This window comes from Astyanax mexicanus, chromosome 17, assembly GCF_023375975.1.
Source record: "Astyanax mexicanus isolate ESR-SI-001 chromosome 17, AstMex3_surface, whole genome shotgun sequence".
NCBI classification, from domain to species: Eukaryota; Metazoa; Chordata; class Actinopteri; order Characiformes; family Acestrorhamphidae; genus Astyanax; species Astyanax mexicanus.
In genome coordinates, this window is record NC_064424.1 from 25443032 (window position 1) to 25457186 (window position 14155).

The following is a 14155-nucleotide window of genomic DNA, read 5'->3' on the forward strand; positions in this document are numbered from 1 at the left end:
ATGCTACATTGATCTCAGGTGCTTGAAGGGTTGGGGATTCTCACCCCTTTTCCTTGTAACTCTGATCTAAGCGAAACCTTTTCACTTGAAAACAAAGAGTAGAGGTACAAATGAAAAAAGGGTGAAAAATGCATTTTTTAAATGAAGGTTTTTATTATTAAAAGAGTAAAAAATGAAAACCTACATGACCCTCTGTGAAAAAAGTGTTTGTCTAAACCTAATACATGGTGGTTTCACTTTTAGCAGCTATAACTGCAATCAAGCTTTTACAGTAACTTGTAATTACTCATTCACAGTGCTGTGGAGGAATTTTGCTATTCTTTGCAGAATTGTTGTAATTCCGTCACAATGGAGGGTTTTCCACTATGAACCACCTTTTTAAGGTCATGCTACAGCTCAATGTGATTCAGTCCACTCCAAAGTCTTCACTTTGTTTTCTTCAGCCATTCAGAGGTGGACTTACTGTTGTGTTTTGGATCATTGTCCTGCTGCAGAACCTATGTTTGTTTCAGCTTGAGGTCACGAACAGATAGCTGGATATTCTCCTTCAGGATTTTTTGGTAAACAGCAGAATTCATGGTTCTGTTCAGGTCTGGGTGTGGCTAGAGGAAATGAATGTTTTAACTTTGGGGGCAAACACTTTTTCACACAGAACCATGTAGGTTTGAATTTTGTTTTTCTTCCACAATAATGAAAACCTTCACTTTAAAACTGCATTTTTTGTTTACTCGTGTTGTCTGGGACTAAAATTTGAACTAGTTTGACCTGAAACATTTAAGAGTATATTTAAGGAAACATTTAAGAGTATATATAGCAGCCAGTGGACTCATGGGTCAGCAAGCAGGGTAAATGTTCCCCCAAAGGAAAAAAAAATATTGCTAAAGCACCCTCTAGACTGTCAAAAAAAGAAAAAGAGACAATGTGCTATATAAGCTGCAGTACCTACTTGGGTGGCTCTTCTTGTCTTTCAGTAGATTATGGTGGTGTGTCCCCTAGATCAAGAAATGTTGACATTATGTATTAATGAGAGCCCTGTGTGAGCACCTCTGCACTTTTAGTAGAAGAGGGTGTCATTATGAAGTGCATTCTATGTCACCCTAACTAGACCCTAACCCTTTTTGATGGTACAAGACAAAATAAATAGTTGTCTCTTTTATCCACACCTCTTCTATAATTTATAGGTCCATTTCATGCTGTAGGTCCCATTTTATTTATAGCAGCATTAAATAGAGAAATAATGTTTTTCCTAGGTGGGGAGTATCCAATTCACTTTTACACCACTGCTGTAAATACGAATGGTGCTATGAACAATTACCTAGATTCCATTTCGCTAATGCCATCAGCATGATTCTGAAGCTGATATTGTTAGATAAATGTTATATGCTGCTACTCTAGTAATAATGTAGTAATAGTTTATATAAATGTAAAAAAGTGATACACTTGATTCTTAACGTGAAAAGTTTTATTGATTTATTTATTGCATTTTACATAATAAAAAGTTTTGAAGAACTGCAGTTCTTCAAATCAGATACAGTTTACTCAGAAAAAAGTAGCCTACTTTATTATCTGAATGAAAGATAGACACACATCTAAAAATAAGTAATAAACCCCATCAACCGTATTGTAACCTTTTATGCTAAAAGTGTTTTTCTTACTTGCATGAATTAGATCTCTGTGTCTGTAACAAAGCTACTTTCTTTTTAGGATTTTTTTAATATACTGTCTATCCATGATTTAATTTTGTCGGCACAGGTGTTAACAAACACAAAATTGTCCTCGCATTCTTTTTCTCCACTGATGAGAACTCCAGTGAACATCTCAGACTGCTCTTCTTTGGTCCAAAAGATAAAAGATGATTTTGTGACCTTTTGTGTCCTCACAACACCGGATCCAGAATCACCCTGTTTAGCAAGGAAATAAAGAAAGATTTTTTCTTTAAACAGTCAAAAACCTTCACTGTCACTAAAGCTGTCTTCACACCAACAACTTATTATTCGATTAAAACTAACCTTCTGCGCTTTGGTTGCAAACTTTGGGACCTTAAAACACAGTTCACCCTTGTTTAGCTAACGTTAGACCACTGGTGGTTCTAGGGGCCAGGCCACATTGGCATTGCCCCCAGCCATGGACAGATTACACTAGTGGCACTAATGAGCCAAATAGAAATGTCCACCATGATTAAAGCTCATGTAGAAGAGATGTTTAGATTTTTTTGTTGTTTTGAACTGACAGAATTTGAGAAAAAGTAAAAAGTAAAAAAAAAAAAAATTATAAAATGCTAAATGTCCTCACATGCTGAGTGTGTTTTGTCTATATACAGTAAAAGATGTATGTAAAATTGCTAAAAAGGTGTTAAGGAGTTAATTTTGTGCAAAAGGTTTTATACATTCATCTAGTGCTGGGCGATGATATCGATAGTTATCGAGGAAAATATATATCGCGATAACTATGATAAGCCGGACAATAGGATTCGTTAAACTTTATTTTCGCGATCAGGCAGCGCGCTGAACTGCATGCGCAGCCAAGTACAAGGGTTAACAAAGGTGTCAAAAGTACTCACATTCTTTACTCAGGAAAAGATACTAGGGCAGACATCCCAAGTTGCAAAATTGATTTCAGGGAGGTACCCCTGGACCTGGACTTACATATATCACATTATCTCACCTAAACATGCCTTTTGCAATAATTTAGTCCCCCGTGAGCAAAGCTATAATCACTATTACAAACTTTACAGCAGGCAAGACTTTCATTGTTCTTTAAATTTTATCAGACATGAATATACTTTAGAGTAGTCAGAGGTGAAATGAGTTTTAATGGGAGCCATGATGTTCCTAAATGGATCCCGTCCAGAAGGGGAATAAAAACACCTACCTACATTAAAAATTGATTGGCTGACTCTTTGCAGAGAACAGACCAATCAGAACCCTCTCTGTTTTGCATGTGCTTCATGAATATGCACACGAGGGGAGTCCCTTTCTCTCCCTCTTCCTCTATTTCACACACGAGATTAGATTAAAAAGTCGTCTGCATTCCAGGTGTTCCAGACTCTGGGAGATATTATCTGACTTGCAGGCATCAGGGAGCCTTTATTGATATGTGGTAGACTCCTGTGACTTCTGAAGTAAAAAAGTAAATATACTGGTTTTAATACTACTTAAAATATCAAAGTAAAAGTAATGTAAAGGGGAAATGCTAGTGTGTGCACTACCCTCCCCAAAATACATTTTTCTAAAAGCTATAATGACTATAATGTTATATAAAATGTTAATGTTGATAAATTTGAGATACACTAGGCTCCCTGTTTCAGCCGCATATATGCCCATTGAAAATGAACGCATTTTAGTTGGGACATTTTTCTCGAGTTCTCTACGCATCATCTTCATACTAGGCTACATACTTCTGCTATGCTCTTTCTGGACTGTGGGCGTGACGTGTGCAGGTGCGGTGGCTTGTGTATTAAACAATAAGGTGTGGGAACGCTATATCTTTGTACTTTTCATCCAACCACAATCAAATTCACTCTATCTGGATGGAGAGATTTATCAGATTTGTTTTTTTTAACAATGAGAAGCTAAAATAAAAATAATCCAAAAGTAAATGGGAGTAACAAGGCTATTTTTAAAATGTAAGGAGTAGAAGAAAACAGGCATCTGAAAAATAGTTATTCTAGTAAAGATATAAAGTATAAAGTATAGATATACAAAATAACCACTTAAGTAAGGTAACTAAGTATTTGTGCTTCATTACTTTGCACCTTTCAATGTTAATATCATGTCACAGTGCTGGTTGAACTGCTAATTGTGGCTGTAGCAGCTACTTGGTCATTTTCAATGCATTATAGTCTATTATGATCATTCCTTGCAAGACAAAACAAACAGTATTGGAAGCACCTAACCTAAAGAGGAGCTCAACAGACAACTGTATTTTCTTACTTTGCAAGCTTTGATTTGTGCATTATCAATTGCTCCCCCGCAGAAGATAAACTTGTACTTTTCATAGTTGCTGCCAGCAATATTTGGGCAGTGACCCTTGCTGAGGGATTTAACCTTTAGGCACATCAGATCTTTCACCCCTGGACCTAAAAAAAAAAAACAAGACAAATCAAACATTTCTTGGTACAACTTTTCATATTATAAAATAACAGTAAATACATACAAATGAAATGTCTCTTATTTCCTGTTTCTTTAATTTATGTTTACTATTTTGTCGATGTTTGGTGTAAGGACTAATTTTTATATACATATTTAAAAGCTCATGTGTATAAAAAAAACTCAGAAAAAATCAGAACATATGCTAATAATATGAAAGTAAAGCAGAAACCCTCCAATTTACTGCACTGCCTCTGCTATCTTACAATCTAGCGATAGTTTAAAATGTGCAGCAGACAATCCAACTGTTGGGAGTAGTCAGCTAGTTATTTAACTTATTCTAATGCATTTTAAATGGTTAAAAGTAAGGTAGTTATAGTAGTAGATAATTAGAAAAGTTAGCAGGTTAGCAGGTAATGCTAATGCTAAAATGAAACTCCTGTATAACTCTGCACTTCAGCAGAGTGGCTTTACTGCTCCCTAAAGCCTGACTGGTAAAATTCATACATAAGGTGCACAGAATTATAAGACGCACTGATGATTTTTGGGAAAATTAAAGAATTTTAAGTGGCCTTATAGCGTGAAAAATACGGTAATATATATTTTATTTGATCTTTTTAACCTATTATCTTTTTAAAATATTGAGCCCACTGGCAGCATGTCTCATGCTAAGCACATACGCTAGCTCACCGTTCACAAGGAAAAAAGCATCATTTTCACAAAATCTCAGTAACCATTACAGAGCTAAGCATGCTAGCTAGTTCAGTATGCACAGAAGGAGAGAGAGACGAGTTGATGGGCTGTGATGAGATGAAATCAGTTCTTGCAGCAGATCTGTCTGATATTTTAAGATCTGTGTAAAGTTTGAAAGTTCTGCAGCAGGTGAGGCAGGTATGTGGATGTGTGATCTCATCATTAAAGCAGAGCAGTCATTTTCAGAGGGACCAATTCTGAAAGACTGCAGTCTTCAGGCTGATTAGTGAGTTTATTCAGAACTGTCTCACATTAAATACTGTGGCAGTAGATCAGCAATCTGTCTGATATTAATGATCAGCTGTGCATGGAAGTACAAGAATTCATATTCACTGACTCTCAGTGAGTGCCTGAAATGAGTGTTCAATAACTGAACAATTTAGGGAGACTGTGAAGCTGCTATTGTAATGCAGAATACCAGTGTATGGGTATATTTCAGGAGCTGCGTGAGGTCACTCCATAGTGGAAAGTTCATAATGAAAGAATTTGTGGCCCCCTTTGAGCATACTGCCTTAATAATGGCCCCATGGTCATTTGAGTTCGAGACCCCTGATTTACCCCGTTAACACCACTAACGATTTAACCGCTACAGCTAATACTACCACTATAATTACAAGTACAATAGTACTGTTACAACTATTAGACTGCTAACTAGTGGCTATTACTACCCGTACTCTACCAGCTTCTCACCTCCTTCAGCACTAGTGGCACCACGACCAGACACCATCAGTTCCTCCCCATCATCTGGAACAACACAATGTCCAGACCTTATTACAGCCGGAACAATGCTTTTCACAGCCTTTGGAAGCTTCAGCAACATGATGGGCTCATCTGACGGGGAATAATTGAAGACGTTGGCGTGTTCAATGCGCAGTGTCATTTTCTCAGCGTTCTTTGGATGTCCACCAAGCTCCACTGTCAGAATGCTGGTGGAAGCAAAGAAACACATGTAATAAAAAAACAATACTGCTTTTCTTGTGAGGCTTAGAAGCTAAACCTATCCTAAACTTTTCACATTCACCTGCCTTATAATCAACTCCAAGCCTTATAATCATCATATAGCCATATAACAACCATAGAGCATTACACCCCTAACCTACATTATAAAATGAGGTTGCTTCACTGTAATAAACAAAGATCTAATATCAGAAGGATGTCTTTTCCAGATGGAGAAAAGAAATTGCATTAAGGCTTGTGGGTTTATGCTTCCAGATTAGATTCCAGACTAGAATCACCCATATTTTTGACCCAACTTTTGACTATACATGAGTGTGTCATATCAGAAGAATTAGAATAATGTAAATAAATAAAGATTATGAAAAAAATATTATGCACACCTTAAGAGTGTGTTACATTTATTGGAAACATTTTTGTTCAACAATTTTTATCTAACATTTCTCCTCCAGGTGCTAAATTAAAATAGTTTGATGTCTGGGAGATATGTGATTTGAAAAGCCCATGGGAACCTAAAGCTGAGTTTTCTTTGTAATTGGGATTAGTGCAAATGTATCATAGGTCCACCCCCTCTTCAAGTCAACCAGCGAGCTCATGAGCTGTGTGAAATGAGGCCACAGTTTAAAGGAAAAAGCTAAAAAGTGCAGCAAAGCCTTCTCAAGGCTGCATTATAATCTTTGATCATTAAAGTGCCAAGATTTGACCTAAAATGATAATTTGTGAACTCTTCTTATTTAAGAGAGCAAGGACTGCTGAATACTGCGTGTTTATTTTGTTTAGAAATGTGTAGAAACATATATGTTGCATATATTTTTTAGGTAAAGATAACAAGATTTGAGTCCAGTAATCTTTGCTCATTATTTTGAGACTATATTACCTGAAATTATACCTTTATAACTTTGCTAAATTTAACTAATAAATGCATCCCAATATAATGTTTGTGTATTATGTTGAGAGTTTTGCAGAAATTGCATACAGATTTAAGCAAAATCAACATGACAGAATTGAGCATGCGTAGCAAAATATTTAAAGACAGTTTGGGACACCGCGTGTCGCAAGACACTGAAGAAATCTTCTAGAAACTTTTATTGGAAATAGCCAAGTATTAAACCACCAATAAATACATACAATACCTCCTTAAACTGATGGCTTGCTTTTATTTGGGTGGTGGGTCTCAGCACTGCAGTGATACTGGCATGTTTTTTTACTTAAAATAAGTAAATAAATAAAATAAATAAATGTTGATTTAAATAAGATTTACCTCTGTGTTTTTAAATGAATTTGATTTAATACAATCTGCTATAGAACTTGTAGAAGCAACTTCTTACTCTTATTTATCTTCCGATTGAAACTGCTTAATTTAACTTACTGGATAAACATATTTTTCTAAGTAAAGGCATGTAGTGAAAATATTATGATTTTTAGTAAAAATTACCAAAAAACTTTTTTGGGTTATTCTTAAAAATATAGTGCAACATTTTTGCAACCTTATTATTAAGTAATGTGCACTGAAAAAAACTAGAACATAATTATTAGAGTGTGTGTAGCCATTGAAATGCAAATCATTTATTTGCCTGTCAGAAAAAGTCTGAAAAGTGCATTTTGACCTTTTGAGGAATGTTTTATCATATTTCTGCTGTGTTTAGTATAGAATATTATATATAATATTTATATATTATATATAAAATAGTTTTTTTTAACAATCTTCCATTAAAAAGGGGTGCTGGGAATCATTTTAGGGGGCTGTGTGTAACTGTAAACAAGGCTAGCTACGCCTACCCTTAACCCTCCAATATATTCCCAACAGAAACAACAAGTAAACAAGTAAAAAAACACTTAGGCTAATCTAGGATTATCAATTACACTATAAGGTTAAAACCCACTGACCCGCCAGGCCCGCCATAGCAGTGTGATGCAGTGATCACCCATTGCATATGGATGAGCGTGCCAGCACATGTGGAGCTGTGTCCATCGTGAGTCTCGTACACTACCCGGGCATGATACGGTCTCTCAGTAGCAGCACAGGGGTTTGCAGACACCAGGCGCTTCTCAACAGCAGAGGAAACCACACCTCAAGAGAACACAGATAGATTCCATCAGTATTAAAAAGAGTGGACTGAGTCAATATATGATCAGTATGTGTTGGAGAAAGTATTAAACTGCATACTAAATTCAGGTACCGTATTTTTCGGACTATAAGGCGCACCGTATTATAAGACGCACTATCAAAGAACGCCTATTTTCTGCTATTTTTCCATACATAGGGCGCATCGCATTATAAGGCGCGTTAAGTGACACTAGAAAGGGTGCCTATATCAAAGTGAACAGGGGTGGCGCCATGTTTCCCTTCCCCCACCGGGGGTGGTCGCTTGCCGGTGGAGCGTCTCAGTATACAAATCTAGCTCAAACGAGTGCTGGATATTAATCTACACAGATTCCTCTCCTGAAAACTGTTTATTTGGGTGAGTAACGTGCTTCAGTTTATTTACAGTAAGCTTAGATTTCCAGATGTCCACTAAGGCTTGCTGCACCAGCGTTAGCATAGCTATCCGCTAGCACGCTAGCTAGTCACCTAAACTAGTAAAGTTAACCCAAACTTAAACGAGAGCGTTACACTGAGTAATCCTGCGTGTTCTGGTAAGACAGTGAGATATTAGCTAGCGATTCGTCCCCCGTAGCTTGTTTTAACACGGTAAACAAGCAGATTACAGGCTGATAAAACTCACCTCTGAGAGAGTTAGCGCTTAGCATCTAGCTAATGCTAGCCAGGCAAAGCAGCACAGACTTACAGGCCGATAACTCACCTCTGAACGGTGAACGCTTAGCGATTAGCATCTAACTCTAATAATACTGCTCCAGCAGTATTAAAAGTGCTAAATTTAGAAAATACTGATCTCTGAACAGTGAAAAAGCTAGCTAGCTAAGCGGTTAGCATCTAGCTAATGCTATTGCTGCTCTGTGTGTTTACTGCTCCTTACACCTGACGGGTAAAATTTAGATAATACTGATCTCTGAACAGTGAATAAGCTAGCTAATGCTATTTGCTGCTCCAGCCTCGGAGCTGCACGGCTCTGGACTCTGTATAGCACTGAAACTCTGTATAACGCTGCACGGAGTGTGTGTTTACTGCTCCTTACAACCTGACGAGTAAAATTTAGATAATACTGATCTCAGTGAATAAGCTAGCTAGCTTAGCGGTTAGCATCTAGCTAATGCTATTGCTGCTCAGCCTCGGAGCTGCACGGCTCTGGACTCTGTATAGCACTGAAACTCTCTATAACGCTGCACGGAGTGTGTGTTTACTGCTCCTTACAACCTGACGAGTAAAATCCATACAAAAGGCGCACCGTATTATAAGACGCACTGTCAATTTTTGTGAAAATTACAAGTTTTTAAGTGCGCCTTATAGTCCGAAAAATACGGTACATGAAAAGAGACAAAAGAGATAATTCTGGACTATAAGTGTTGTTATTTGATGTACCTTTGCATCAGAAAGTTTTTTTTTATTTTTTTTTAATTAACTGTGAACAGAAGGAAAAGAATGGAGATTGAACAGCAGCTCCTTTATCAGGTCTATACTGCATTACCCCACATTTTTTTTAAAGTCGTAATGACTATAATGTTGTATTAAAATATTAGTGTTGAAATGTTTGGGTTGGAAATGTTGGGATCTTAAAGTTAAACCTTAGTTGAGACATTTCGCTCGAGTTCTCTGCAGGGATCATCTTCATACTAGGCTACATACGTCTGCTATGTTCCTGCTAAAGGGTGATGCGATATGTGCAGGTGTGATGGATCAATATTTTACATTACATTACATTTAGTAGACACTTTTATCCAGAGCGACTTACAAATAATGAGGTACATAAGCAAAGGTGGACATAAAAATCCACGGCAAAACATTTTTAGGCACGGCCTGAAGGAGGCCAAAAGGTAATAGTGGGGTAGAGAATGATAAGAGGGGGAGAAGGAAATGAGGTTAGAAGTAGTTAGTTAGGGGTTAGAGGTGTTAAGAAAGTAAGTTCTCTTTGAAGAGCTCTATCTGTAGGAGGTTATTAAAGGTAATGAGGGAGGCTCCTGATCTGGTAGTAGAAGGTAATTTGTTTCACCATTGGGGAACTCTGTATGAGAACAGTCTGGATTGCTTTGTGTAAACGTTTGGTAAAGCTAGGTGACATTCACTGGAGGAGCACAGCGGCCGGGATATGGAGCCAAATCAGGGACAAAAGTTTTGTCAATTTGAAAAAAAAAATTTAAACTGAAAGTTTAAGTATTAAGCTTGAACTTTGAAAAATACAAAAATATATTCTAAATAAATATAAGTGTATTAAAGCTCACCTTCCGTCGTTTTTTCTTTCATTTTAAAATGTCTAGTTGTGGTCTCTAGTATGAATGAATGACATGTGAGCCGTTTTTGTAAAAAAAAAGTGCTCAGGTGTCTCTGTATAGCTCTTTTTTAATGGACTGTTTTAGGGGTGTGTCCAAAATGACCGGATTCCAGCTTTGCTCATGAATATTCATACATGCAAACAGCATGCAAATATCTCTCCTCTGATTGGCTAGGAGCACTGCGACGCCCCTCCACCGCTCTGCCGCTCACTGCCTCCCACCTCCTAACTGATGAGCGGTGATGTTGCGTCGCTTCAGCTCCGCCTCTGGGAGTTTCTCGAGCCAAGGTGGGCTGGTCTGTGAGTTTCTGCCTACGTAGGCAGAAAGATAATTCAAAATTCACCCGTTTTTCGGAGGGGGGGAGGGGGGATTTCTTTGCTTAGCTCCTGCAGACAATGGGGGCTGCAAAACAGTTTAATGTGCAGGTGTACACATTCAACTCGGAGAGACCTACTGTATTCCACAAAAAACAAGAAAAATCGGATTTTCGCGGAAGGTGAGCTTTAAATAATTTTTCAGCTTGTATATAATTTTGATTCAATTCGAAAATAGTTTTAAACAATTTTTGTTTTTTTAATTTTCACTTTTTTGTGTATTTTGATATTTGAGATCTTATATTTTTCAGGTGCAGTTTTTTTTTTACAGTATCAATTTTTTTTTTCAGGGTTCAAATCTTTTTTTTTACTTTCAGATCTTAGTTTTTAGGTTTCAGACTTTTGGCCCTAATTTTGCGTGTGGGCGTGGTATCATAGGAAAGGGGCGTGGTATACGGTTGAGGACCTACTCCGGAGGACCCTGTCAATGTGCCTGCGTGGATTATATATGTCTGTACGTTCTCCCTCGCGCGATGGCTTCCACTCCTCCTGGACAGCCTGCTGGCTCCAGCACACAGGTAAGATATATTAGGTAACTTTAGTTATATTGAGCTGGTACTCTAGAAAAATGCCAAGTTAAAGTCGTGTATGTGAAATAGCGATATGTATTAAGTGAAAAGGCGTCTTGTGGCGGGGAAAGTTATATATTACAAAGTATACACATCAACTACAGTTTATTAATTTTTTTTTTCAAATTGACAAAACTTTTGTCCCTGATTTGGCTCCATACCGGGAGGGAACAAAAGCCTTTAGGAATGTAAGTAGAAGGAGCCTGTTTCATCATCCCCTTGTAGGCAATCGTAAGAATCGTGGTTGAAGACCAGGAGCACTGCTGAGTTCTGAACCATCTGTAGTGGTTTTACAAAACAGGAGTCCTGTTAGCACTGCATTGCAGTAGATCACATAGAAACTAATAGGGTGTCGGAATGGTATATGTTTATACTTATCAACCCACCACAATCCTGATGAAGAGATTTATCTTTTTTTTAACGATGAGAAGTCGGATGAAAACAAGCTGATGTGAAATAGGAGTAACAAGGCTATTTTTAAAATGTAAGGAGTAGAAACTTCAAATAATTGTGTAGAAATAAAAAGTTGTCTGAAAAATAACTACTCTAATAAAGTATAGATAACCAACATTTCTACTTAAGTAACGTAAAAAAGTTTGTACTTTATTTGTACTTCATGAATTGACACCTCTATGTGTGTGTATGTGTGTGGTTTTGTCAGTGTTTACATGTTTTTGTTTTTCTTTCTTGCACCATAAAAAAATGCACTTTCAATTTCACTATAATTATTGCAATTTATATGCGATTTATTAATAATGATTGAGAGAGAAAAAATAAAAAACATTTCCCTTTTCAATTAAACAAGTGACATCTCAGTTTCTACAATTAATTCTACACATTAATTAATCAATAATGTCAATATTTAATTAATGATAATTAACATTCCAGATTTACTTGTTCATGCTAGACAGTAATTGATCATCTTATGTAGAGAGCTTTAAAAAGTCTGTATCTTACCTTCTGCCAAAAGTGAGAGCAAGAGCAGGACAGCAGTCGTGGCCATGGTGGTGAGAGCTTCCTTAGCTTCTGATATTTCAGCTAACTGAAATGTGTGTGGCTTTTAAGTCTGTTCAACATCGCACCATCTCCCCACCTTCACCAATCACACAAGGCCATGGCTTATCCAACAGTTTAATCTCATCTAGTTGACGCTGAAACCACTTTCAGTTTTCTCGAATAATGTTTCAGCTGTGTAGAGCAGCTAACATGACCTGAAGCGATCCTAGTCCAACAGTACATAATGCCGCTATCCAATAAAAAAAACATCTATATCGATTTTTAGTTTACTGTGTAATTTTAGAGATACATATTTTTAATAGGACAGCAACAATTTGTCAACTATTCTAAATAGATGTTTATAAAAATATTAAGAATCATGAATGCAAATACCAGCTAAGCTGAAGAAAATCAGCAGCAAAAATGTGTGACTAATGGAAACCCATCAGAGATCCAACTAAACCAAAAATGAATCCCCAGTAAAAATGACTAAAATACAAATTACTTCTTAAAGAAGAAATCCCCCCTTAATAGGACAGTTTAACAGACATGCATTAGGCCTAGTCTTAGAATATACTTTTTAATAGGGAAGCACCAATAACACTTTTTCCTTACCAATACCGATACCGACTTTTCTGGTATCAGCCGGTACCGATACCGATACCAACTGTTTTATCCTGAATAAGATATAATAACTTGATTCCGCCTTTTTTTGAAAGATCTGTTAAGATGATTGGCTGCAGTAGATAATGATTGGCAAGGAGCTCCTGTTGTCAACTTAAAATTATTCAATTAAACATGTAATTATCAAAATATGGTAAAAAACAGGAAAATCTTTAGGCGCTTTTCAGATTTTCTATTTTTATTTTTTATTACAAGATATATGTGCAGTGTTTCTTTAAGAGCCCCCTCCCCCCCTCAGGCAGTTTTTTCTGCTCTCTCATGAACAGCCAGATACTAATTATGATTAATTATAATTATAATCTAAATAATTAATACTTGCCTATTACTCAGGCAAGTATTAATTATTTAGATGGTTATTTAGGTAGCTGGCTAGTGTATTCAGATCTGTATTGTGTAGTTATTGTGAAGTTACTTACCAGTTACTCCATTTTTCTGTACGTTCTACCCACGCTGTTTACCCCGCTATTTTTTACTCCCGCATTCCAAACCCGGAAATGGTATCGGCCGATACCCATTGCCGATACCGATACTGTGTGTAAGTGCCACTGGCAATTTCAGTTAAATATATCATATAGCAGATGAGCACAGTGATATTTTAGTGAAATGAAATGAAGTTTACAAAAATGTGCAATAATTTACATTATTTAGCTATTAATCATAATGCAGAAACTGCTGTAAACAGCTGGTTGATACAGTATATCTTGTGGCATTCCACAGGGTCTTACTCTACAGCAAATGAAACGGATGTAAAGAACTGAAGTGTAGCTTACATACAGGTTCTAACAGGTAAAGCACTAAACACACACCAATGTAATGTTAGGAACATTACATTTGAAAACAAGCAGAATTCATCTAGCATACCAACTTGGGATGCTTTAAGTACCACCAGTGGTACCCCTACCACAGTTTGAGAACCACTGTTCTACTGTCTTTGGGAAGAATGGTTCATCCTCAAACTTACACACAGTCAAAAGCAGTCATGAGGTCAGAAACTAGCAAGTGCTGAATGGTAGAGGCTTGCTGATAAACTCTGTTTAATCAGTAAAGCTAACACACAATACAGGGTCAATTGCACATTATTCAAATTTACACCATTTGCATTAGCAGCCATTGAGACAATTGCAAATGTGGGTGTGAGAACAGGGACTATTACAACCACAACGTGTACAATACAGCGAACCAAATGAGGAACATGTTTTACCTTTTTATCTGTGGGGAATTACTGTTTGGTTCGCCAGCTTGTCTATATCTTTATTACAGCTTTTACAGCTCAAGTGAGAGCAGAGCTGAATGAAGAATTAAAGATATGTGTTAATTTAACTTTTTTGACCTAATTATTCTTGGTGAA

At 36.9% G+C, this 14155-nt stretch overlaps 2 protein-coding genes across 9 annotated transcripts in view; one reads left to right on the forward strand and one right to left on the reverse strand.

Moving 5' to 3' along the window:
* Positions 1-14155, forward strand: part of rpl35 (ribosomal protein L35) — a 657733-nt gene that overhangs the window by 275163 nt on the left and 368415 nt on the right. The gene's annotated exons all lie outside the window — the stretch shown is intronic.
* Positions 1445-13020, reverse strand: LOC111193935 (trypsin). Its single transcript, XM_022676450.2, has 5 exons — positions 12085-13020; positions 7683-7866; positions 5532-5767; positions 3933-4078; positions 1445-1901 (listed from the first exon to the last, which is right to left on the reverse strand). The coding sequence occupies exons 1-5, from the start codon at positions 12128-12130 to the stop codon at positions 1701-1703; spliced, it is 813 nt and encodes a 270-aa protein (XP_022532171.1). The 5' UTR covers positions 12131-13020; the 3' UTR covers positions 1445-1700.